Here is a 27,199-nt window from a genome sequence, read left to right as displayed (position 1 = left end):
TGCCCGCCAACACTTCTGTTGTAATGGTGAGAGCTATGCCAAATCACCCCATGTTAAAATACTCCTTAAAATACCCCAGGATCCAACAGAACACCCATCCTTTCACTATTAATTCAAACACAGGCTTGATCACAACAACTGCAGCTATCCAAGCCGACCGTGCCAGCAAGTATGACTTTGAGGTGATTATTAACCAAGAACAAGCATCAACCAGGGTGGTCATCAATGTGATTGATGTGAATAATAACGCACCAGTTTTTCAGCAACAGTCCTACAAAGGCAATGTCAATGAAAATGTGCCAGTGGGGACCAGCATCCTCACGGTCAGTGCTAGCGACATGGATGAAGGAGAGAATGGTTACGTTACTTACACCATCGCCAATGTAAACCAACCACAGCCTTTCACCATAGATTACTTCACAGGTGTCATCAGCACTGCCAGGGAATTGGACTATGAGAGGATGCCAAGGGTTTACAACCTCAGAGTCAGAGCTTCAGATTGGGGCTCTCCTTTCTGCCGTGAAGTGGAGACTCCAGTTTCTATTACACTCAACAACCTCAATGACAATGAGCCCTTGTTTGAGAAGGTTGACTGTGAAGTGAGCTTACCAAGATACTACAGGGTTGGTGAGCAGATAGCCGCAGTGTCTGCTATCGATGCAGACGACATGGAAGTGGTTCAGTATGTAATCATAGATGGTAACCACCTTGGTCTTTTTGAGTTGACACCAGACACTGGGGTGTTATCACTAAAATTGCCTTTACATGATGGCAAGGCTGCAAGGTTGACCTTTCACTCCTTACAAATTAGTGCCAACGATGGTGAGACATCAAGTAAGCCAATGTTTGTGAACATCACCGTCCTGTCTGGTTCAGGAGCCGTCTTCGAACAGTGTGTCGATACAGGACTGGTTGGGCGTCTGGCTGAGAAGCTGCTTCTTGGCACCAAGCTCCAATCTCAAAGGGAGAGTGAAGATCATTTTGAGGACATTCATTCAATCAATAATTATTCTCCTCGCTTTGTGGACTCTACTCCTAATGTCATTGAGGTTAAAGAGGACCTACCAGTTGGAATGAGGATAGCTCATCTAAGTGCCATAGACTCAGACAGTGGCTTCAGTGGAACATTGATGTTTGTTATATCTGGAGGAGATGTTGAAAGTTGTTTCATGATTGAAATGGACACTGGTTGGCTAAAGATTATGGAGCCGTTAGACAGAGAAATAACGGATCAATATACTCTCAACATCACTGTGTATGATCTGGGAATACCACAGCGGTCAGCATCACATGTCTTACAGATCAATGTCTTGGATTCAAATGACAACAGCCCAAACTTCCTCCAGAATAGCTACTCTGTATCGATACGGGAGGATACAGATGTAGGAACAGCGGTCATTCAGGTTGATGCCACAGATAAAGATTCAGGGGCCAACGGAATCATCAGGTATTCATTGATGGCTGAGTCCGATCACTTTGTCATAGATGACCAGACGGGAGTGGTGAAGGTTAAAAGTCCATTGGACCGGGAGCTCCACCCAACAATTATCCTAAAAGTTGTGGCCTGTGATCAGGCAGTTGATGAACCTCAGATGATTTCTACAGTATCTCTGAAGGTAGTGTTAGAGGATGTCAATGACAACCCTCCTAGGTTTTTCCCCCTCCACCAGCGCGTGAAGGTGCGGGAGGATCTCCCGGTAGGGGCGGTGGTGGTCTGGCTACAGGTCCATGACCCTGACCAAGGTCAGTCTGGACAGGTCCATTTCAGCCTGCTGGACGATGGAGATGGAGACTTTGATGTTGATAAAACAAACGGTGCTGTTCGTATATTAAGGACCCTGGACTTTGAGAGGAGACCGGTGTATAACCTGACCGCCAGAGCCAAGGATAAAGGGAAACCTGAGTCGTTGTCCTGCACCTGTTTTATTGAAATCTCCATAGTAGATGTGGATGAGAATCTGCACCAGCCTCAGTTTGCCTCTTTTGTGGATAAGGGAAGTGTGAGAGAAGATGCTCCTATTGGCACAACTATAATGACAGTTACAGCACAGGACAATGACCAAGGTAGAGATGGAAAAATACAGTATTCTATAAGGGACGGATCAGGCCTCGGAGTATTCACCATAGATGAAGAGAGTGGTAAGAGATTCCTTCTTTTTAAAATGATTTTCCCATAAAAAAAAGTATCACCTTTAACCCTAACCCTGCTATAGCATTGAAATGTACTATATATTGCATGTTGTAACCAGGTGGATGCAAAATGGTCTTCATATATTTTCTTGTTTGGCCAAAACATTTGTCCCTTTAGGCCAACACAACCCTTTATCACTGAGGTATTTAAAACCTGGTTATTCTTGAACTTACTTTGCATTTTCAATGATGTTTTTGACTTATGTCTGGACTTTCAGCTTGTAACGTTTGCTATGTAAAGTAGAGAGCAGAGAGCTGGGATCTCGAGCCATGTGAGAGACCAGAGTTCCCAGTGATGCCTTGCTCAGTGGAAGCTCAGCCCAAACTGTGACTGACATGAAAAATGCATCTTCTCTTTCTCCTCTTAGGTGTCATACAGACACAGGAGCTTTTAGACCATGAGACCACCAATCGTTACTGGCTGACTATCTATGGCACCGACCTAGCTGTGGTGCCTCAGTCGTCATTTATGGAGGTCTACATTGAGGTTAGTTTATTGTTGAATTGTGTTCTTTTTTGTCTATGTCCCTCTTGTGTATTTATCTTAATGCACACACTGTAGCACTTTGCGATTGTTTTTCAATGACATCCGTGTTACAAATCAAATGTATGATTATTTATTATTCAGGTTGAAGATGTCAACGACAACGCGCCACAGACCTCCGAGCCAGTCTATTACCCTGATGTCATGGAGAATTCCCCCAAGGATGTATCTGTTATCCAGGTCCATACTTTTAAAGAAGCACTTTTATAAACTTCCACTGTCCTCCAAGAGTTGCTGAATGTTCTCTTCTCTTCTGTTATCCAGGTGGAGGCTGTGGACCCTGACTCTGGAAACAGTGACCAGGTCTACTATAAGATAACCAGCGGGAACCCACAGGGATTCTTCAGCATCGACCACCAGACTGGTGAGATCCTAAACACTATTCGTTAATATTTATGCTTTGTATTGTTACAGACTGAACTTTGTGTGGGACTGTCCTATTGCGTCATCATGTTTAACTGATTTTAGCCAAAGTGTTGTACTTTTCATTATACTGTAAACCATTTGATGTCATAACAAGCGCAACATCCCTGAATATTTCTTCACAGTAGGCTAATTTAAACATGAACATTTTCAGTTTGCATAGACATCACACTCAGTACGAACTTTTCTCATGGAAGCGCTCCTGTTATGCAAAGTTTTATGGCAAGCACTCCCTGTAAAGTAAATCTAACATTGCTAGTCCGTTGTAGAGACAGTGTTGCTGTCTGTCTAGCATATATCTCTGTGTTTCATGTCAGTGTCAGCTGGGTGAGCCTGGTCCCAGATCTGTATGTGCTTGTTTAGCCAACTCCTTGTTATGTCATGAAACAGTCAGAGGACTTGGCTAATGCAAATACAGATCTGGGACCAGGCTAGAGCTTGATGGCCACAACATGTCATTTAGTTTATTTCTAACACTACACTACTTTCTGTTGTTCCCATGAGAAAGCCCTTGTGCACCCAGACAACAGGGTTTACTGCCCATGAGAAAGCCCTTGTGCACCCAGCCAACAGGGTTTACTGCCCATGAGAAAGCCCTTGTGCACCCAGCCAACAGGGTTTACTGCCCATGAGAAAGCCCTTGTGCACCCAGCCAACAGGGTTTACTGCCCATGAGAAAGCCCTTGTGCACCCAGCCAACAGGGTTTACTGCCCATGAGAAAGCCCTTGTGCACCCAGCCAACAAGGTTTACTGCCCATGCGAAAGCCCTTGTGCCCCCAGCCAACAGGGTTTCACTGTAAATCAATCAATTTCATACCACTGCACACACAGCCAGTGGATTCGTCCCCAATGGCACCCTATTCCCTATATAGTGCACTTACTTTTGACCAGGGCTCTGATCAAAAGGAGTGCACTATGTAGGTAATAGGGTGCTATTTGGGACGCAAACAGTATCAGGTTTTAGCTACCAAAGTTTTTGTTCTGAAGAGAACAATTTCAGCATTTTTTCAAAGAAAGACCCTGTGGAGAACAGATCCAGCCAAGCAGGAAATGGATACCTCCTCTAACAACTTCCAGACAGTCCTACTGTAGTCTGTAGACCTATCATAGGTTACATTTGTTACATTTACATTTTAGTCATTTAGCGACTTACAGTTAGTTAGTGAGTACATACATTTTTCATACTGGCCCCCCGTGGGAATCGAACCCACAACCCGGCATTGCAAACGCCATGCTCTACCAACTGAGCTACACGGGGCCTATCCTTAGCTACAGTATTAGAATATATTTTCCCTCTTGGCTTATTTATTTTATACTATAACTGTTGAGAAGAATGAGTTACTTCCATTATGTCATTATTTAATTACTTCATTGTTAAGTCAAGTAGTAATCAAGAACCTTCCCAGCCCTATGTTGTTGTGGACTTTCCCCCTCCATAACCTGTGTAGCTCAGTTGGTAGAGCATGGCGTTTGCAACACCAGGGTTGTGGGTTCGATTCCCACGGGGGGCCAGTATGAAAATGTATGCACTCACAAACTATAAGTCGCTCTGGATAAGAGCGTCTGCTAAAATGTAATAACTAACATAATGCTATGCTATCAACAGGCTTGGGTTACAAAATGTATTTTTTCCCCCTGCTAATCATACATAGCACACAAAACAGCCATCTTTTATGTGGTTTCAATGGGCAAGGAGCCTCCACATTCAACCTAACAAGCATCCCGTTAAGTCTTGGGAAACAGAACCGTTTTCCTTTCCTCAGAAGATGGCACAAACTGGTTGTAATGGAAGTGGTTAATTTCCTTGGGTTTATGTGCATAAATTTGTGTAAAAAAACCCTGTGTTTATGGCCTAGTGTTTAAGGACCATATATAAAGTAGAACATGCCTGATGGTCTATTCCAGCTCCTCAGGGCTGGGTGGAGCTACATGTACTGAGTACAAAACAGAAACATTCTACAGTATGCCTCTGAAACATACCCATGTTTATTTGCTTTGAATAACGTTAACTCACATTGTCAGTGATGCAAATGGGAGTTTTGCAAGAACACAGGAGTATCTTACATGTAGATCATGACTGTATTAATACAGTCTGTGTTTGATGTCTGTCCTGACAGGTTTGGTGACAACCACTTCCAGAAAACTGGACAGAGAGCAGCAAGAGGAACATACGCTGGAGGTGAAAATCTTTTATATGTAGTGTAATCCTATTGGAAATCAATGTCCAATTAATCAAAATATGAATATCTAACATACTGTAAAAGTGACACCTAATGCTTGCATGACCCCTCCCCTCCTCCCCCACACCCAGATCACAGTAACAGACAAAGGCGTCCCAGCCAGGTCCACCGCTGTCCGGGTGGTGGTGAGGGTGCAGGATGAGAATGACAACACCCCACAGTTCCTGGAGAAGATCTATAAGGTCCAGCTCCCAGAGAGGGACAGGGACAGGTCAGAGAGGGAAAGACCAACAGAGAGGAGGGGGGTTGCTAAGATAGAGCCCATCTACAGAGTGATCGCCTCTGACAGAGACACGGGCCCCAACGCTGAGGTCTCTTACAGCATCGAGGGGGGAGACGAGCAGGGGAGGTACTTCATCGAACCCAAAACTGGCCATGTGTTCTCCAGAGAGGTCGTCTCGGCAGGACAGAATGACATCCTTACAGTAAGTCTGTACAGCTTGTTGCAGTAGCTACTGTGGTATTACATCTGTTTAACAATGAGATGTATTAAATCATCTATCATATCTATATATCCATTCAACACCAGCCTGCTGCTTCAAACATTGTGCTTAAATATGAACTAGTTAAAGACATGCAGTAAGTCTGCTCAACATGCTACTGATGTATAACGTGTATTAAGTCTGCTCAACATGTTACTGATGTATAACATGTGTATTAAGTCTGCTCAACATGCTACTGATGTATAACATGTGTATTAAGTCTGCTCAACATGCTACTGATGTATAACATGTGTATTAAGTCTGCTCAACATGTTACTGATGTATAACATGTGTATTAAGTCTGCTCAACATGTTACTGATGTATAACATGTGTATTAAGTCTGCTCAACATGCTACTGATGTACAACATGTGTATTAAGTCTGCTCAACATGTTACTGATGTATAACATGTGTATTAAGTCTGCTCAACATGTTACTGATGTATAACATGTGTATTAAGTCTGCTCAACATGCTACTGATGTATAACATGTGTATTAAGTCTGCTCAACATGCTACTGATGTATAACATGTGTATTAAGTCTGCTCAACATGTTACTGATGTATAACATGTGTATTAAGTCTGCTCAACATGTTACTGATGTATAACATGTGTATTAAGTCTGCTCAACATGCTACTGATGTACAACATGTGTATTAAGTCTGCTCAACATGTTACTGATGTATAACATGTGTATTAAGTCTGCTCAACATGTTACTGATGTATAACATGTGTATTAAGTCTGCTCAACATGCTACTGATGTATAACATGTGTATTAAGTCTGCTCAACATGCTACTGATGTATAACATGTGTATTAAGTCTGCTCAACATGCTACTGATGTATAACATGTGTATTAAGTCTGCTCAACATGTTACTGATGTATAACATGTGTATTAAGTCTGCTCAACATGCTACTGATGTACAACATGTGTATTAAGTCTGCTCAACATGCTACTGATGTACAACATGTGTATTAAGTCTGCTCAACATGTTACTGATGTATAACATGTGTATTAAGTCTGCTCAACATGCTACTGATGTATAACATGTGTATTAAGTCTGCTCAACATGTTACTGATGTATAACATGTGTATTAAGTCTGCTCAACATGTTACTGATGTATAACATGTGTATTAAGTCTGCTCAACATGCTACTGATGTACAACATGTGTATTAAGTCTGCTCAACATGCTACTGATGTACAACATGTGTATTAAGTCTGCTCAACATGCTACTAATGTACAACATGTGTATTAAGTCTGCTCAACATGCTACTAATGTATAACATGTATATTAAGGCAACACCTTAAGTCTTTGTGTTTATAACCCAGTTATTATCACCTGCGTTCCCATGTTGTGTGTTTTCCCAGATTAAAGTGGTGGACAACGGGAGACCCCAAAGGTCCTCTACCTGTCGGCTGCACATTGAGTGGATCATGAGGCCTGAGCCCTCCTCTGAGCCCCTGGTGTTTGAAGAGACCTCCCTCACCTTCTCTGTCATGGAGACTGACCCAGTGGCTCACATAGTGGGGGTCATCTCCACCCAGCCCAGAGACTCACCTGTCTGGTTCCAAATCACAGGTAACCAGTAACATACATTAGGATTTACAGACTCACCTGTCTGGTTCCAAATCACAGGTAACCAGTAACACACATTAGGGCTTACAGACTCACCTGTCTGGTTCCAAATCACAGGTAACCAGTAACACACATTAGGGCTTACAGACTCACCTGTCTGGTTCCAAATCACAGGTAACCAGTAACACACATTAGGGCTTACAGACTCACCTGTCTGGTTCCAAATCACAGGTAACCAGTAACACACATTAGGGCTTACAGACTCACCTGTCTGGTTTCCAAATCACAGGTAACCAGTAACACACATTAGGGCTTACAGACTCACCTGTCTGGTTCCAAATCACAGGTAACCAGTAACACACATTAGGGCTTACAGACTCACCTGTCTGGTTCCAAATCACAGGTAACCAGTAACACACATTTGTTTTTCCAGACTCACCTGTCTGCATTGAAATTACAGGAACCTTTCCAATGCAGAACATGTGTGAATGTGAATGTCGGTTACTATTGTTGATATCACTATTATTCTGTAAAAACTTGAGCTGCTGTGTTGAAGTCTTTAGGCTTACTTTCCTAAAGACTTGCTAGGTAACAGCCCCTGTTAGAAGTAAGGCTTGCTAGGTAACAGCCCCTGTTAGAAGTAAGGCTTGCTAGGTAACATCCCCTGTTAGAAGTAAGGCTTGCTAGGTAACAGCCCCTGTTAGAAGTAAGGCTTGCTAGGTAACATCCCCTGTTAGAAGTAAGGCTTGCTAGGTAACAACCCCTGTTAGAAGTAAGGCTTGTTAGATAACAACCCCTGTTAGAAGTAAGGCTTGCTAGGTAACAACCCCTGTTAGAAGTTAGTCTTGCTAGGTAACAGCCCCTGTTAGAAGTAAGACTTTCTAGGTAACAGCCCCTGTTAGAAGTAAGGCTTGCTAGATAACAGCCCCTGTTAGAAGTTAGTATTGCTAGGTAACAACCCCTGTTAGAAGTTAGTCTTGCTAGGTAACAGCCCCTGGAGGAAGTAAGACTTTCTAGGTAACAGTTCCTGATAAAAGTAAGGCTTGTTAGATAACAGCCCCTGTTAGAAGTAAGTCTTGCTAGGTAACAGCCCCTGGAGGAAGTTGTTCACTTTTCTTTATCTTTAACTTTGCTCCTGCACTAATTAGCTGTCCTTCAACTGACAACTTGCTCTCTCTTCTGTTTTGCTCCTCCATTCCAACCCTCCTCTTTCTCTCACCCTCTGCGGATTTCTCTTTAATTGGCAAGGAGACATGCACGCTAAAGAAGTGTTTCACATCGCTCAAATGGCTTGCGACTTGACGTGTTCTACAGAATGTATCTGCTGCAGAGATTACCCAGATCTTGTTATCTATCTCCTGTTCTTTGTTAGGCTGTATGATGCTTTCTCAGAATGCCGAACTTGTACTGATTTCATAGAAAAATGTTTTGACATTTTTCCACTCTTTTGTGGTGTTGTTATCAAATAGAATAAGATTAAATTGGATTATATGGGTTTAGATGGGTTTTCTCTTAAGCATAGAAGACAATGCATCCTAAAGCCCTGTATGTCTCCTGTTGAGAGAAAGGGAAACGTTAATTTAATCCACTGTCACTTCTCATTACACTGATAACAGGTGGCAACGCTGACAGCCGCTTCGATGTGGGCAAGGACAGTGGAACCGTCATTTTAGTGAAACCCCTCCATGCAGAACCCAAATCAAATTACAGCCTGACAGTGGAGGCAACAGATGGAAACAGTTACATCAGTACCCAGGTAATTCACAACACTGAAAAACACAGGACTAAATAGATTTTTTTCCAGATAACTCCTGCCATATTGGTGCCATGCTAGCATCCAGGGAATGCCGTTGACTTGTCACACTGCCGTATGACAAATGAGTTGGCTGTTGGATTTTTATGAACATCTTCCAACTTATTTTAAATGATTCAGATATATTGTAAAGCAGGGGTCGGCATGCTGGCCAAAACCGGCCTGTAAAGGGATTATTTGGGTGGCAACGTTTTTAGTAAAAAAAATAAATAATTAGACTGTCAAATCACCATGATTTCAGCAAAAAAATTATTTTAATTTATCAAATCTGTTCCCAAGTATTCCAACGAATATAAAAAGAGGCGTGATCGTGTCTCAATGTAATCAAGGTACGAAATGATTGTTATTTTCAAATACAACTTATTTTTGGGCTTAGTTGTGGTCAATTTGCAGTGTACAAATTATTATAATTATGTTGCGTCCCCCCAACCATCTGCTCAGACAAAAACCAGCCCACGGCTGAATCTATACTGAACAAAAATATAAACGCAGCATGCAACAATTTCAACGTATTTACTGAGTTACAGTTCATATAAGGAAATCAGTCAATTGAAATAAATAAATTAGGTCCTAATCTATGGATTTCACATGACTGGGCAGGGGTGTAGCCACTTGGGAGCCAAGTCGGTGCACTGCCAATCAGAATTAGTTTTTCCCCACAAAAGGGCGTTATTACAGACAGAAATACTCCTCAGTTTCATCAGCTGTCTGGGTAGCTGGTCTCAAGACGAACCTGCGTGTGAAGCCGGATGTGGAGGTCCTGAGCTGGCGTGGTTACTTGTGGTCTGCGGTTGTGAGGCCGGTTGGACGTACTGCCAAATTCTCTGAAACTATGTTTTTAGAGAAATTAACATTAAATTCTCTGGCAACAGCTCTGGTGGACATTCCTGCAGTCAGCATGCCAATTGCAAGCTCCCTCAAAACTTGAGACATCTGTGGCATTGTGTTGTGCACCTGTGTAATGATCATGCCGTTTAATCAGCTTCTTGATATACCACACCTGTCAGGTGGATGGATTATTTTGTCAAAGGAGAAATGCTCACTAACAGGGATGTTAACAAATTTGTGCACAACATTTGAGAGAAATAAGCTTTTTGTGAATATGGAACATTTCTGGGATCTTTTATTTCAGCTCATGAAACTTGGGACCAACACTTTACATGTTGTGTTCATATTTTTGTTCAGTATAGTTGCCTACCCCTGGTGTAAAATGTGTTAATGCAATGCATCGGTGATGACTGACGTTAGGGAATCAAACAGTAGAAACACTAGCTATAATGTTGTGGGTAACATTTCGTATTCTGCACACATTACCTTGAGATCAAGGCAATTTTATCTAGGTATAGTTTGTGTTGAGTGATCTGCACCAAATACATATACCTCCTTGTTGCTATAGCCACAACATCCTCAGGCCACCCATGTGTGCTTGTTGTTGGTGGAGGATTTGGAGGTGTGTGTGTGTGTGTGTGTGTGTGCTTGTGTGTGTTTTTGCATGCATGTGTGTACACACATACAGTTGAAGTCAGAAGTTTACATACACCTTAGCCAAATACATTTAAACTCAGTTTTTCACAATTCCTGACATTTAATCCTAGTTAAAATTCCCTGTCTTAGGCCAGTTAGGATCACCACTTTATTTTAAGAATGTGAAATGTCAGAATAATAGTAGAGAGAATGATTTATTGCAGCTTTTATATATTTCATCACATTCCCAGTGTATTTGGTAGCATTGCCTTTAAATTGTTTAACTTGGGTCAAACGTTTCGGGTAGCCTTCCACAAGCTTCCCACAATAAGTTGGGTGAATTTTGGCCCATTCCTCCTGACAGAGCTGGTGTAACAGGTTTGTAGGCCTCTTTGCTTGCACACGCTTTTTCAGTTCTGCCCACACAGACCAGAGCCCTGGTCAAAAGTAGTGCACTACATTAGGGAGGGTGTCATCTGGGACACACACGTGGCCTTCATATGGTTTTAAAGAGCCAGGTTTAGAGAATTGTTTACCCAAGCGGTTTTATCGCAATCTAGACATCTGCCAAACACCCAATCATTTTCTTCATTTGTTTGTTTGTAGCAGCGTTTTCTCTAAAAAGCACATTTATTTTTGGGCAATTTCTACCTCAGTAAAACACTACCATATGTTACTGCTCTTAATGCCGTTGAGTCACATCTCTTTCCCCTCTCATGTGGGTTTATGGGGTATGGCACTAATGTTGAAAAAAGCTACAGTCCCAAAATATTGGACATTCAAACAAGATTTTAGAAGTGAACACTTTTAGTGCTGATTCCACACAGGAAACAAGGGAAGACTATTTTAACTACAAAAGTGTAATGCATGACAGCAATGAACATGTCCGCCCTTAAAGCTTACTGTTTTTCTTTTGTGGGGGGGTAGATCAGCTTAATATTGCAGATAGATTGTAACTTCCATCAATGTAATTGTCTGCATCACTTCCAATCCCCCACGTTTTTTAATATATATACATATATATATATATATATATATATATATATATATATATATATATATACATATATTTCTGTTTGGCTGTTAATTTTACATTATCAATAGAAAAAACATCTCTACAATTAGCTTCAGTTAGAGGAGATGGAGGCGACTGAAACGAAAACATATGCTTCCTCCTTCAAAACATAATTAGGTGAATCATGGGTTACTCCGTCAATTGTAACCAGTTTCATTAAATTATTTTTGGTAGCATTCCTATGTTGAAGATTTAAAAATAATTTGGTGCATTTTTCCCCATATTCCATCCAGTTTGCTTTATTTTTTATAATATATTACACTTGATCTTTCTTGAATAAGTTTCTCCATTTCTTTTTGTTTTTCCTCTAATTTATTCTGAGCCTCTATGTTACAGTTTTTATTGCCATCTATCTGTTCTGTTAGACTTTCTATTTCCTTTGTTAGTATAAACTATTTTGACCTAAATTGCTTTTGTTTTCGAGATGAGTACTGAATTGCATGGCCTCTAAAGGCACATTTTAAAGGTGTCCCATACAATAAGGGGATTTGCTGTACCTATGTTATGTCGAAAAAAGTCAGTTATAAATTACTTTGTCCTAGTTAAAAATAAATTATCATCCAATAGGCTTTGATTAAATTTCCAATATCCTCGCCCATGTGGAAATTCAGTAAGAGTAATGTACAGTGGGGAGAACAAGTATTTGATACACTGCCGATTTTGCAGGTTTTCCTACTTCCAAAGCATGTAGAGGTCTGTAATTTTTTATCATAGGTACACTTCAACTGTGAGAGACGGAATCTAAAACAAAAATCCAGAAAATCACATTGTATGATTTTTAAGTAATTAATTTGCATTTTATTGCATGACATAAGTATTTGATACATCAGAAAAGCAGATCTTAATATTTGGTACAGAAACCTTTGTTTGCAATTACAGAGATCATACGTTTCCTGTAGGTCTTGACCAGGTTTGCACACACTGCAGCAGGGATTTTGGCCCACTCCTCCATACAGACCTTCTCCAGATCCTTCAGGTTTTGGGGCTTTCTCTGGGCAATACAGACTTTTAGCTCCCTCCAAAGATTTTCTATTGGGTTCAGGTCTGGAGACTGGCTAGGCCACTCCAGGACCTTGAGATGCTTCTTACGGAGCCACTCCTTAGTTGCCCTGGCTGTGTGTTTCGGGTCGTTGTCATGCTGAAAGACCCAGCCACGACCCATCTTCAATGCTCTTACTGAGGGAAGGAGGTTGTTGGCCAAGATCTCGCGATACATGGCCCCATCCATCCTCCCCTCAATACGGTGCAGTTGTCCTGTCCCCTTTGCAGAAAAGCATCCCCAAAGAATGATGTTTCCACCTCCATGTTTCACGGTTGGGATGGTGTTCTTGGGGTTGTACTCATCCTTCTTCTTCCTCCAAACACGGCGAGTGGAGTTTAGACCAAAAAGCTCAATTTTTGTCTCATCAGACCACATGACCTTCTCCCATTCCTCCTCTGGATCATCCAGACGGTCATTGGCAAACTTCAGATGGGCCTGGACATGCGCTGGCTTGAGCAGGGGGACCTTGCGTGCGCTGCAGCATTTTAATCCATGACGGCGTAGTGTGTTACTAATGGTTTTCTTTGAGACTGTGGTCCCAGCTCTCTTCAGGTCATTGACCAGGTCCTGCCGTGTAGTTCTGGGCTGATCCCTCACCTTCTTCATGATCATTGATGCCCCACGAGGTGAGATCTTGCATGGAGCCCCAGACCGAGGGTGATTGACCGTCATCTTGAACTTCTTCCATTTTCAAATAATTGCGCCAACAGTTGTTGCCTTCTCACCAAGCTGCTTGCCTATTGTCCTGTAGCCCATCCCAGCCTTGTGCAGGTCTACAATTTTATCCCTGATGTCCTTACACAGCTCTCTGGTCTTGGCCATTGTGGAGAGGTTGGAGTCTGTTTGATTGAGTGTGTGGACAGGTGTCTTTTATACAGGTAACGAGTTCAAACAGGTGCAGTTAATACAGGTAATGAGTGGAGAACAGGAGGGCTTCTTAAAGAAAAACTAACAGGTCTGTGAGAGCCGGAATTCTTACTGGTTGGTAGGTGATCAAATACTTATGTCATGCAATAAAATGCAAATTAATTACTTAAAAATCATACAATGTGATTTTCTGGATTTTTGTTTTAGATTCCGTCTCTCACAGTTGAAGTGTACCTATGATAAAAATTACAGACCTCTACATGCTTTGGAAGGAGGAAAACCTGCAAAATCGGCAGTGTATCAAATACTTGTTCTCCCCACTGTATATGCCAATTATATGATGGTCCGACCGCATTCTGTCCCCTATCAACACCTTTTTAACTTTTGGTGCCATCGAGAATGAGATAAGAAAGAAGTCAAGACGACTAGCTTGATTGAGTCTCTGCCATGTACAGTGGGGAGAACAAGTATTTGATACACTGCCGATTTTGCAGGTTTTCCTACTTACAAAGCATGTAGAGGTCTGTAATTTTTATCATTGAAAATCACATTGTATGATTTTTAAGTAATTCATTTGCATTTTATTGCATGACATAAGTATTTGATACATCAGAAAAGCAGATCTTAATATTTGGTACAGAAACCTTTGTTTGCAATTACAGAGATCATACGTTTCCTGTAGGTCTTGACCAGGTTTGCACACACTGCAGCAGGGATTTTGGCCCACTCCTCCATACAGACCTTCTCCAGATCCTTCAGGTTTTGGGGCTTTCTCTGGGCAATACAGACTTTTAGCTCCCTCCAAAGATTTTCTATTGGGTTCAGGTCTGGAGACTGGCTAGGCCACTCCAGGACCTTGAGATGCTTCTTACGGAGCCACTCCTTAGTTGCCCTGGCTGTGTGTTTCGGGTCGTTGTCATGCTGAAAGACCCAGCCACGACCCATCTTCAATGCTCTTACTGAGGGAAGGAGGTTGTTGGCCAAGATCTCGCGATACATGGCCCCATCCATCCTCCCCTCAATACGGTGCAGTTGTCCTGTCCCCTTTGCAGAAAAGCATCCCCAAAGAATGATGTTTCCACCTCCATGTTTCACGGTTGGGATGGTGTTCTTGGGGTTGTACTCATCCTTCTTCTTCCTCCAAACACGGCGAGTGGAGTTTAGACCAAAAAGCTCAATTTTTGTCTCATCAGACCACATGACCTTCTCCCATTCCTCCTCTGGATCATCCAGACGGTCATTGGCAAACTTCAGATGGGCCTGGACATGCGCTGGCTTGAGCAGGGGGACCTTGCGTGCGCTGCAGCATTTTAATCCATGACGGCGTAGTGTGTTACTAATGGTTTTCTTTGAGACTGTGGTCCCAGCTCTCTTCAGGTCATTGACCAGGTCCTGCCGTGTAGTTCTGGGCTGATCCCTCACCTTCTTCATGATCATTGATGCCCCACGAGGTGAGATCTTGCATGGAGCCCCAGACCGAGGGTGATTGACCGTCATCTTGAACTTCTTCCATTTTCAAATAATTGCGCCAACAGTTGTTGCCTTCTCACCAAGCTGCTTGCCTATTGTCCTGTAGCCCATCCCAGCCTTGTGCAGGTCTACAATTTTATCCCTGATGTCCTTACACAGCTCTCTGGTCTTGGCCATTGTGGAGAGGTTGGAGTCTGTTTTATTGAGTGTGTGGACAGGTGTCTTTTATACAGGTAACGAGTTCAAACAGGTGCAGTTAATACAGGTAATGAGTGGAGAACAGGAGGGCTTCTTAAAGAAAAACTTAACAGGTCTGTGAGAGCTGGAATTCTTACTGGTTGGTAGGTGATCAAATACTTATGTCATGCAATAAAATGCAAATTAATTACTTAAAATCATACAATGTGATTTTCTGATTTTGTTTAAGATTCCGTCTCTCACAGTTGAAGTGTACCTATGATAACAATTACAGACCTCTACATGCTTTGTAAGTAGGGAAAACCTGCAAAAATCGGCAGTGTATCAAATACTTGTTCTCCCCACTGTATATCTCACTAGATCAGGACATTTAAGCCTCCATATATCTACTAGTTCTAATGTATCCATGACATTCACGATTTCCTTAAGAGCATGTGGGTGATTGTTTGTGGTGTGATTTCCTTTACGGTCCATTGAGCTATTTAAAACAGTATTATAATCCCCCACCATAATAATATTGTCTTGAATTGCTTGCAGGGTTGATAATTTATTATATATATTGTCAAAGAAGTGTGGATCATCATTATTTGGTCCGTAAATGTTAATGAGCCATATCTGTTTATTATAATAAATAATCCATCCTCCTTGTGTATCTATTTGGACAATTTGCACATTCGGATCGAAAATACTATTAATTAATATCATCACCCCTTTTGAATTTATTTGCCCATGGGAGAAGTATATTTAGCCCCCCCATTCCTTTTTCCCGCAACTTCATCTAGAATTGTTGAATGAGTTTCCTGTAAACAATAGATATTATATTCCTTCTCTTTGAGCCATTTAAATATTGTTCTTCTTTTGTTATTATCAGCTAAGCCATTACAATTATAACTGGCTATACTTATTTCACCATACACCATAATGAGATACAAGTTTGAAGTCTATTTATCATTATATATGTTTGTAAATTTACCAATAAAAAATACCGTAATGATTGAGTGTCCATATAGCTGTACCATGATATTTGCATTGCTACTAAGTATTGTCATCCCAGTGACAATTGCTACTAATTGTTCTCCACTAATTCCCCCGCTAAAGCCCCTCCCCATCCCAAGTTGAGCCATCATCCCAGTGATCGGCATCCCACCCACATCCCTCCGGATCCCTAGGGCCCCGAGAGGCCAGGACCCATCCATCGAAAACAGCACACAGTGCCACGCACAAAACAGAAGCAGATTAACCGCCAAAAGCATTTCCAATGCTATCACCTCTATATAGAACTATTTAAAAATATATATCTATTCAAATATCTTGCATATCTTATTTTCCATAATTATCAATTAATATGCGTAATAATGTCAGCAGTTCATGCGTAGGATTTTAACATATAACCCGGATTGCCATTGTATTACATTTAATTTATTGACAAGCAATTATTATCCTAGCAAATAATGACTGTGGTCCATCCCATACCCCCCCCAACATCTCCACCCCCCCACAACAGATGCCGGACAAACACACACGCACATACTCACATACTCCAACACACTCAACCCCCCTCCTCCACAATCCACCATAAAACCAGTTACTCAACGGTTGTTATATCCCAGAGCCCAACTCAAGAAAGGACCTGATTTACGAGTGCACATACAGTTACAGCTGATTGAGAAAGCATGCAAGATTGAGCAGAAATTGACAACAATGTGAGATTTGATTAATCTACTTAATCTATGTCAAGTCCTAGGTGATGGAGATCAGATCCACCCTCTTCACCTGAGACACAAACACTCTGGTCCCCCGTTGTAACCATTTTTCCCAAGCATCTCCGTGCAGTCAGACCTTTGATTATTTTGTGCCACCTGGGCCACAATGATAAGCCCCCTCTTTGAAACCCCCTCTCTTACTGTTAAGTTAATTTGCAAGATGTTGGAAATCGGTGCAACAAATACTTACACAGCAATGCATGATTTGCATACTGTTGTAACTAAATGCATTTTGAAACAAACAGCCTCTTTTCAATTTGAAGTATGTTGAAAATTGGTGCAACAAATACACAGCCTCTGTCTTCATTTTTCTAGGTGTTCATCACAGTGATTGACACCAACAACCACCGGCCCCAGTTCTCTCAGCCCCAGTATGAGGTCAGCATCCCAGAGGACACAGTACCAGAGACAGGCATCCTGCAGCTCAGTGCCACAGACAGAGACCAGAGGAACAAGCTATCCTTCACTCTGCTGAGCAGCACTGATCTCTTCAGCCAGAGGAGGTTCAGGCTGGACCCTGGAACGGGACAGCTCTACACCACAGAACCGCTGGACCATGAGGTCATGCACAAACACATCCTCACTGTCATGGTAAGACAACATGAGGGATCTACCGCCACACCCTCACTGTCATGGTAAGACAACACTAGGTATCTACCGCCACACCCTCACTGTCATGGTAAGACAACACTACATATCTAACGTATCTGTGTCCCAGATGGCACGCTATTCCCTTTATAGTGCACTACTTTTGACCATGGCCCACAAAAGTAGTGCACTATATAGGGAGGAGGGTGCTATTATTTGGAACGCACAATGAGTCATGTATCACTCATAACACGCAAAATCAAGCTGATAAACAAGCCTTTTAAATCAGATCAAGCTGATAAACAAGCCTTTCAAATCAGATCAAGCTGATAAACAAGCCTATCAAATCAGATCAAGCTGATAAACAAGCCTTTCAAATCAGATCAAGCTGATAAACAATCCTTTCAAATCAGATCAAGCTAATAAACAAGCCTTTCAAATCAGCAAGCTGATAAACACGCCTTTCAAATCAGATCAAATCAAGCTGATAAACAAGCCTTTCAAATCAGATCAAGCTGATAAACAAGCCTTTCAAATCAGATCAAATCAAGCTGATAAACAAGCCTTTCAAATCAGATCAAATCAAGCTGATAAACAAGCCTTTCAAATCAGATCAAATCAAGCTGATAAACAAGCCTTTCAAATCAGATCAAATCAAGCTGATAAACAAGCCTTTCTGTGTCACTGTGTGGATGTCTTGGTTGATGTTTTGGTTGAGAAACAGGCCTGTAGGAATAACTTGTACAGTGTAGCACCTACCCAGGTGAGATATATGGTATTTTATATGAGTACTGTGATCCATGTGTTTTCCAGGTGCGTGATGATGATGTGCCTGTAAAGCGTAACCTGGTCAGAGTGATAGTTAACGTGGAGGACACCAATGATAACACCCCCTGGTTCACCAGCTCCCAGTACTCAGGCCAGGTGTTTGAGTCAGCCGCTGTGGGATCGGCTGTACTTCAAGTTACTGCTCAGGACCGAGACAGAGGAAGCAATGCAGAGATTAGCTACATCATAGAGTCAGGTACAGTACTGTTCCTACCACACTGTTGAAAATATGACTCTGTGTACCATTACTTTTTAGTCTTTGACTATTAATTAGTAACTACAGTACACCAGACTGTAGAATAACAATCCATGCTGCTACTAATTTCTCTTTTGCTGTTTTCCCTTCACAGGGAACGAGGACAACTCATTTGCTATCGATCTAGTCCTGGGGACCATTACAGTGGCGAAGGAGCTTGATCGTGACGACAAGAGTCAGTTTGAGCTGGCTGTAAAGGCGTCAGACAGAGGAGAGCCTCCACTGAGTGCGGTGACAACAGTACGTATAGCTGTCACTGTGCCAGATAACGCCAGGCCCAGGTTCCCTGAGGAGGAGATCTCAGCTGTTATCAGTGAGACAGCCCCTGTAGGGAGCTTAGTGACTCTAGTCTCTGCCTGCGGTCACTCTTCTGTCCTCTACCAGATCAGAGAGGGAAATGTCAACAACGCCTTCGATATCAATCCAACGTCTGGTGTTGTTGTCACTCAGAGGCTGTTGGACTATGAGAGTGTGTCTTCATACAGACTGACCGTGCAGGCCACCAACATGGCGGAGATGGTGAACTATGTTACAGTCCGTATTCACCTCAGAGATGAGAATGACAACAGTCCAGTGCTCACACAGACAGAGTTCAGAGGAGTTGTCAGTGAGTCCGCCCCTGTTAACAGTATGGTGCTGACCAATGGAAAGTCTCCTCTAGTTATCCAAGCCACTGATGCTGACAGTGATCTGAATGGCAGGCTGGTCTACCAGATTGTAGAGCCGTATGCCCTTGGTTACTTTGCCATTGACTCCAGTACCGGAGCCATTCGCACTGTCACTGACCTGGATTATGAGCAGAGGTCAGAGTTCAACTTCACTGTGCAGGTCCATGACAGTGGAAAGCCACACCTTTTCTCCGAGATCATAGCCAGTGTCACCATCCACATCACTGATGTCAATGACTGCCCCCCAACATTCAGCCAAGACGTGTTTGAGACGTCTGTCATAGTGCCAACCTACAGTGGACTGAAGGTGATTTCTATAAACGCCACTGATCTGGATTCAGGAGCTGGTTCCAAACTGCTGTTCTCTATCTCAGATGGAAACATTGGAGGTAAATTCATGATTGATCCCACGTCAGGTGTTATTTCTGTTTTGGATCCAGTCCACTTGCGAAATGGGTACGAGCTGACAGTCAGAGTGTCTGACGGGAGGTTCACCAAGACTGCCCTGGTCAAAGTCAACATAAGAGAGAACCAGAACAAAGATCTGGTGTTCACCAAGGACCTGTACACAGCCTCTCTACCAGAGAACTCATCTGAGAGGAAAACTCTGGCTGTGGTAACTACTGTGAGAAAAAGGATAAACGAACCTCTGTTTTACACCATCTTGAACCCACAGGGGAGGTTTGAGATTGGACACACCTCTGGTGTGCTGTTTACGACTGGAATACCTTTTGATCGAGAGGAACAGGATACGTTTGAGATCGTTGTGGAGGTGACAAAGGAACAGAGATCCTCAGGAGTGGCTCATGCTCTTGTGGTGGTGACCATTGAAGATATAAATGACAATGAGCCTGTATTCATGGGACTCCCCTACTCAGCCCTGGTGCAGATAGATTCAGCAGTGGGTCAAGTTGTCAGGCAGATAACCACAGTGGATAAAGACACTGGTAGGAATGCTGAGATGAAATACCAGCTAAAAGAAGACTGGGGATATTTTCAGATCAGCCCCTCAGGGGAAATCTCTCTCAAAAGGACTATTCACCCAAAAGACGTTGACAAAAAGTTTGCGATCAGCGTCATCGCTAAAGACAGAGGGGACCCATCTCTCTCAGCGACAGTGGAGGTGGCGGTGACGGTGGTGAGCAAAGCCGTGCCTGTGTTTGAGAAATCCTCCTATGACATAGTTATACCAGAGGATGTTCCAGTAGACACCTCCATTGTGAAGATCCAGGCCAAAGCCTCAGAGGGACCAAGGACTGTCTATAGCATCTCTGAGGGAGACCCTTTAGGTCAGTTCTCCATTAGTTTCATCACTGGTGTCTTCCATGTTGTACAGCCGTTGGACTTCGAGACCCACCCAGCATACAGACTTAGCATCCGAGCCTCAGACTCACTTACAGGGGCTCACTCTGAAGTTTTCCTTGACATTATCTTGGAGGACGTCAATGATAATGCACCGACTTTCAAAGAGAGGTTATATGAGGCTAGTGTGTCTGAGTCGGCTGACATTGACTCGTCAGTGTTACAGGTGTCTGCCATAGACTCAGACTCAGGCAACAACAAAGTGCTGTTTTACCAGTTAGTGGAGGAGGGGGGTGGCTCCTCAGATTACTTCACCATTGACCAAGACAGTGGGGGTGATCATGACATCTGGCCTGTTAGACTATGAGGTGGGACCACAACATAGGTTGGTGGTCAGAGCTGTGGATGGGGGTGTCCCTGCCCAGTCCAGTGAGGTCCCAGTCATCATCTCAGTGACAGACATCAATGACAACCCACCAGTCTTCACTCAGCATCTGTATAAGGCTATGGTCAGCCAGCTGGCCGAAAGGGGTCATTTTGTAGCCTGTGTGAGGACCTCTGATGCTGACCTGTCAGACACTGACCGCCTGGAGTACTCCCTACTCTCTGGCAATGAGGACTCCAGCTTCATCATAGACGGAAGGAGTGGAGAGATTGTCATATCGAACCACCGCAAGCTGAACATGGAGCCACTGTATAACCTCAGTGTGTCTGTGTCTGATGGGCTTTATAGTAGTGGATGTAACGTCCAGGTCACAGTGATCACTTCTAACCTCCACAGCCCCTCTTTCTCCCACACTGACTCTGTTATAGAGCTGTTGGAGAACTCCCCTGTTGGCACGTTGGTCACTCAAGTCACAGCTACCGATAAAGATACAGGAGTGTATGGCAAGGTGACATATTACATAGTCAATGACGTCGCAAAGGATAAATTCACTATCAATGAAAATGGGGAGATTTTTACTGTGGAAATCTTAGACAGAGAGAATGTAATCAGTAGCCTAATCTCTATTAGTCTGATGGCTACAGATGGAGGGGGAAAGCTAGGCTTCACCACTGTCAACGTGATCCTGACGGATGTTAACGATAACGCTCCTCAGTTCAGGGCAGCAGAATACAAAGCCAATATTCCCAGGGATGTCGCTGAAGGAACTATCATAGTCAGAGTTACTGCTGTGGACGCAGACGAAGGCAGCAATGCTGACATCACTTACACTGTAGAATCTGAGGTGGGAGGTTTTGACATACATCCTCTCAATGGTGATGTAATCGCCAAAGACAATTTTACGGCTTATAGAAATGACCTATTTTCCTTTTATGTGAGTGCTAAAGACGCTGGAGATCCACCTAAACAAACTGTGGTGCCAGTATACATCAGACTACTGCCCAAGGAGGTGACAGTGCCAAAACTAGTTGAGTTACAGAAGAGATGGTCAGTCAGTGAGGGTCTTCCTATAGGTTCAGAGATTGATGTCATCCAAGAGAGTGAGCAGCCTTTGATATACAACCTTGTTAAAGGCAGCACCCCTGAAAGCAACCAAGACCAAGTCTTCGTTGTCAACACAGACACAGGGAAGCTCAAACTAGCCAAACGTCTTGACTTTGAATACACTAAATGGTACCTGCTGACTCTGCAGGCACAGGGCGACCTAGAGGGCATTGACGTGATTACTACTGCCCACCTCCATATTCAGGTACAGGACGTCAACGATAACAGTCCACAGTTTGAATCGGACTCTTACAGATCATTTGTTGTTGAGAACCTACCTAGAGGAACCTCAGTGATTCAGGTGAGGGCTACTGATCTAGACTCAGGAGTGAACGGCCAGGTTACATAAGTCTGGACCAGTACCAAAACTCTGTAGAGGTCCTGGGGATATTTGCTGTGGATGGAGAGTCAGGGTGGGTCACAACACTGAAGGAGCTGGACCGGGAGCAGCAGGACCGGTACTCAGTAGCAGTACTGGCTACAGACAGAGGGCATGACGGGAGGCTGAATGCCACTGCCACAGTGGAGGTGACAGTGGTGGACGTGAATGACAATCCCATGCGCTTCACGGAGGAGGTGTTCAGGGCCAGCGTCAGTGAGGACATCCCCGTTCCTAGCAGGGCCATAGCAGTCCTGAGGACCACCGACAGAGACTCTGAAGACCTCAACAAGCCAATCTGCTGTTTCATCACAGGTACTCTGGCTGGCTTGAGTGGACAGATTGTCTTTGAATTACAGAATTTTACAGGGATGTTTCAGTTGCTTACATCAGCTTTGGATACTTTTGCAAGATTGTTTCTTACCCTGAATGTCATATTTCCTTTGCCTCTCCCAGGAGGTGATCCACGGGCTCAGTTTGGCCTGGAGCACTCTCAGGGGGAGTGGAGGGTGGTGGTGAGGAGAGCTCTGGACAGGGAGGAGAGGGACCGCTACCTCCTGAACGTCACTGCTACCGACGGAACGTCTGTGACCACAGCCACTGTGGAGATCAGTGTCCTCGATGCAAACGACAACAGTCCTGTCTGTGAGAGGGTAAGGGTTGGGCAGTACAAAGACACTTAGAGAACATACTGTAACAGAGTGAAAGTACTGTTAAACAAAATGGCCTACAGTAATATGACGTCCTATGAAGTTTCTTTGTAATATGAAGTTTCTTTGTAATATGAAGTCCTATTAAGTTTCTTTGTAATATGAAGTCCTGTGAAGTTTCTATGTAATATGAAGTCCTGTGAAGTTTCTTTGTAATTTGAAGTCCTGTGAAGTTTCTATGTAATATGAAGTCCTGTGAAGTTTCTTTGTAATATGAAGTTTCTATGTAATATGAAGTCCTGTGAAGTTTCTATGTAATATGAAGTCCTATGAAGTTTCTTTGTAATATGAAGTCCTGTGAAGTTTCTTTGTAATATGAAGTCCTGTGAAGTTTCTTTGTAATAGGAAGTCCTGTGAAGTTTCTTTGTAATACGAAGTCCAAAAGTTTCAATGTATTTTGTTGAGTTTCTTACAGAGTTGTTTACTTCATATAACGTCCATGACTTCCTCTACAGGCTCTCTATGCCCAGACAGTCCCTGAGAACACTCCTGAAGGGAGGCTGGTCCTGCGAGTCTCTGCCACTGATGCAGACATCCAATCCAACGCTCAGATCTCATACACTCTCTCTGGAGATGGAGCTGATTACTTTAGCATTGAATCAGACACAGGTACTGTATATGAGTCAGACACATAATCATCATGTTTGTTGAAAATTGTTCACCAAATGTTACTAGTAAATGTTCTAAGAGTGGAGCCTTCTAAGAGACGTAGTTGTCTGTGCTGTGTGTTCTCTGAAGGCCAGCTGAAAACCCTGTTGCCGTTGGACCGCGAGGAGAGGGATGTGTACAGTCTGGTGGTGCAAGCGGAGGATGGAGGACAGCGTTACTGCCAGGCTAATGTGGTGATAACAGTGGGAGATGTCAATGATAACACTCCTGAGTTCACAGCTGACCCCTACCCTGTCACTGTCTTTGAGAACACTGAGATAAATACGTATGTGGCACGGCTACAGGCCACTGATCTGGATGCAGGTAAGAGGCTTTATATTAAGGCCTTTTAGGATCTAATGCATTAACGTGCCAAAAAGTATTCATGTTATGATAAGATATATCCTGTTATTAGACATAACTAATGTAATAAATGTGCACCAAATAATTACGATTTACGGATCAATTAGAATAGATGGCTGATGTAATGAATAAAGAGCCTTGAGAAAAGTCCTAATTCACATTCAAAAGAAATGGTTGGTGTGGTATACCTTTTGAAATTAGTCTCGCAGAAGTTTCCAAAGTCATAATAAACTTGTAAGCACTGGTTGCTCTTTGTTGCCAAGCAATCAATTATGAAGTAAGACAGAGAATGAGGTCTGTGCTTTATCCCGGCATTAACGCAAGACACACACACACACACACACACACAAATTAACACACAGCGCAGACTGATGGAATTATTCAACTGAAAAAAGATTGCTTTGATGATGAACTGACATAATGTTATTTAGTCTGTGTCACGATCGTCAAAAGGAGTGGACCAATGCGCAGCGTTGAATGCGAACATCTTTTATTATTATTCACCACACAAACAAAAACAACAAAACGATACGTGAAGTCCTTGGGTACATACACAAACCAACACGGAACAAGATCCCACAAAACACAAGTACCAAACGGCTGCCTAAGTATGGTTCCCAATCAGAGACAACAAGCAACAGCTGATTCACGTTGCCTCTGATTGAGAACCACCCCGGCCAACATAGAAACATATGAACTAGAAACTGAAACAATGAACACAAAACATAGACTCTACACACCCTGGCTCAACATAAGAGTCCCTAGAGCCAGGGCGTGATAGTCTGTTATTGACAGTGGTCCTTTCCTCTTAACAGTCAAGCCTAAATATTCCTCAAATCCACTTAAACAACAGCAAGCTGTGTAAATAATATTTCCTCTCCAACCAACCAACCCACAGGAAAACAACAACAACATAATTAAAGACTTCCTCTATATGGACTTCATGCAGTGAGTGAGTGATTGATACAGAAAGTTCATGATAGTGCTTTTGTCCATTTGTCCTCGGCAATACAAGTATAAAGAGATGGTATCCACTATACATTAGGTAGTTTGCTTCAGTCAACAGCCCTAACCAAGGTGAAAACACACTTACACATGACCAATAATATATATACAGTACAGTGGGGGAAAAAAGTATTTAGTCAGCCACCAATTGTGCAAGTTCTCCCACTTAAAAAGATGAGAGAGGCCTGTAATTTTCATCATAGGTACACGTCAACTATGACAAACAAAATGAGGGGAAAAAATCCAGAAAATCACATTGTAGGATTTTTAATGAATTTATTTGCAAATTATGGTGGAAAATAAGTATTTGGTCAATAACAAAAGTTTCTCAATACTTTGTTATATACCCTTTGTTGGCAATGACACAGGTGAAACGTTTTCTGTAAGTCTTCACAAGGTTTTCACACACTGTTGCTGGTATTTTGGCCCATTCCTCCATGCAGATATCCTCTAGAGCAGTGATGTTTTGGGGCTGTCGCTGGGCAACACAGACTTTCAACTCCCTCCAAAGATTTTCTATGGGGGTTGAGATCTGGAGACTGGCTTAGCCACTCCAGGACCTTGAAATGCTTCTTACGAAGCCACTCCTTCGTTGCCGGGCGGTGTGTTTGGGATCATTGTCATGCTGAAAGACCCAGCCACGTTTCATCTTCAATGCCCTTGCTGATGGAAGGAGGTTTTCACTCAAAAATCTCACGATACATGGCCCCATTCATTCTTTCCTTTACACGGATCAGTCGTCCTGGTCCCTTTGCAGAAAAAACAGCCCCAAAGCATGATGTTTCCACCCCCATGCTTCACAGTAGGTATGGTGTTCTTTGGATGCAACTCAGCATTCTTTGTCCTCCAAACACGACGAGTTGAGTTTTTACCAAAAAGTTCTATTTTGGTTTCATCTGACCATATGACATTCTCCCAATCCTCTTCTGGATCATCCAAATGCACTCTAGCAAACTTCAGACGGGCCTGAACATGTACTGGCTTAAGCAGGGGGACACGTCTGCACTGCAGGATTTGAGTCCCTGGCGGCGTAGTGTGTTACTGATGGTAGGCTTTGTTACTTTGGTCCCAGCTCTCTGCAGGTCATTCACTAGGTCCCCCCGTGTGGTTCTGGGATTTTTGCTCACCGTTCTTGTGATCATTTTGACCCCATGGGGTGAGATCTTGCGTGGAGCCCCAGATCAAGGGAGATTATCAGTGGTCTTGTATGTCTTCCATTTCCTAATAATTGCTCCCACAGTTGATTTCTTCAAACCAAGCTATTGCAGATTTAGTCTTCCCAGCCTGGTGCAGGTCTACAATTTTGTTTCTGGTGTCCTTTGACAGCTCTTTGGTCTTGGCCATAGTGGAGTTTGGAGTGTGACTGTTTGAGGTTGTGGAGCGGTGTCTTTTATACTGATAACAAGTTCAAACAGGTACCATTAATACAGGTAACGAGTGGAGGACAGAGGAGCCTCTTAAAGAAGAAGTTACAGGTCTGTGAGAGCCAGAAATCTTGCTTGTTTGTAGGTGACCAAATACTTATTTTCACCATAATTTGCAAATAAATTCATCAAAAATCCTACAATGTTATTTTCTGGATTTTTTTTCCTCAATTTGTCTGTCATAGTTGACGTGTACCTATGATGAAAATTACAGGCCTCTCTCATCTTTTTAAGTGGGAGAACTTGCACAATTGGTGGCTGACTAAATACTTTTTCCCCCCACTGTATATATTTTAAAACACTCGCACTTGTAATTTCCTACTAGCATCTACTTTGCTGATTACTACTTTATTGAGGAAAAATGTACTTACTATGACTGTGAAATGT

The 27,199-nt window shown here is 42.9% G+C and overlaps 1 protein-coding gene across 1 annotated transcript in view; it reads left to right on the top strand.

Annotated features, from left to right (window-relative positions):
* The window catches only part of fat1b (FAT atypical cadherin 1b), a 71,900-nt gene that overhangs the window by 1,148 nt on the left and 43,553 nt on the right, over positions 1–27,199 (top strand). Inside the window, 16 exon segments of the mRNA XM_045225471.1 lie at positions 2–2,139; positions 2,559–2,677; positions 2,819–2,914; positions 2,999–3,098; positions 5,276–5,337; positions 5,470–5,823; positions 7,253–7,463; positions 9,077–9,216; positions 17,468–17,743; positions 18,554–18,764; positions 18,919–21,125; positions 21,127–22,627; positions 22,630–22,977; positions 23,119–23,315; positions 23,828–23,981; positions 24,111–24,344. Of these exon segments, the coding sequence (XP_045081406.1) occupies positions 2–2,139; positions 2,559–2,677; positions 2,819–2,914; positions 2,999–3,098; positions 5,276–5,337; positions 5,470–5,823; positions 7,253–7,463; positions 9,077–9,216; positions 17,468–17,743; positions 18,554–18,764; positions 18,919–21,125; positions 21,127–22,627; positions 22,630–22,977; positions 23,119–23,315; positions 23,828–23,981; positions 24,111–24,344 (8,348 nt within the window).

Source organism: Coregonus clupeaformis, chromosome 2 (genome assembly GCF_020615455.1).
Source record: "Coregonus clupeaformis isolate EN_2021a chromosome 2, ASM2061545v1, whole genome shotgun sequence".
NCBI classification, from domain to species: Eukaryota; Metazoa; Chordata; class Actinopteri; order Salmoniformes; family Salmonidae; genus Coregonus; species Coregonus clupeaformis.
The sequence above is the reverse complement of the archived record's forward strand: the minus strand, read 5'-3'. Positions and strand labels throughout refer to the sequence as shown.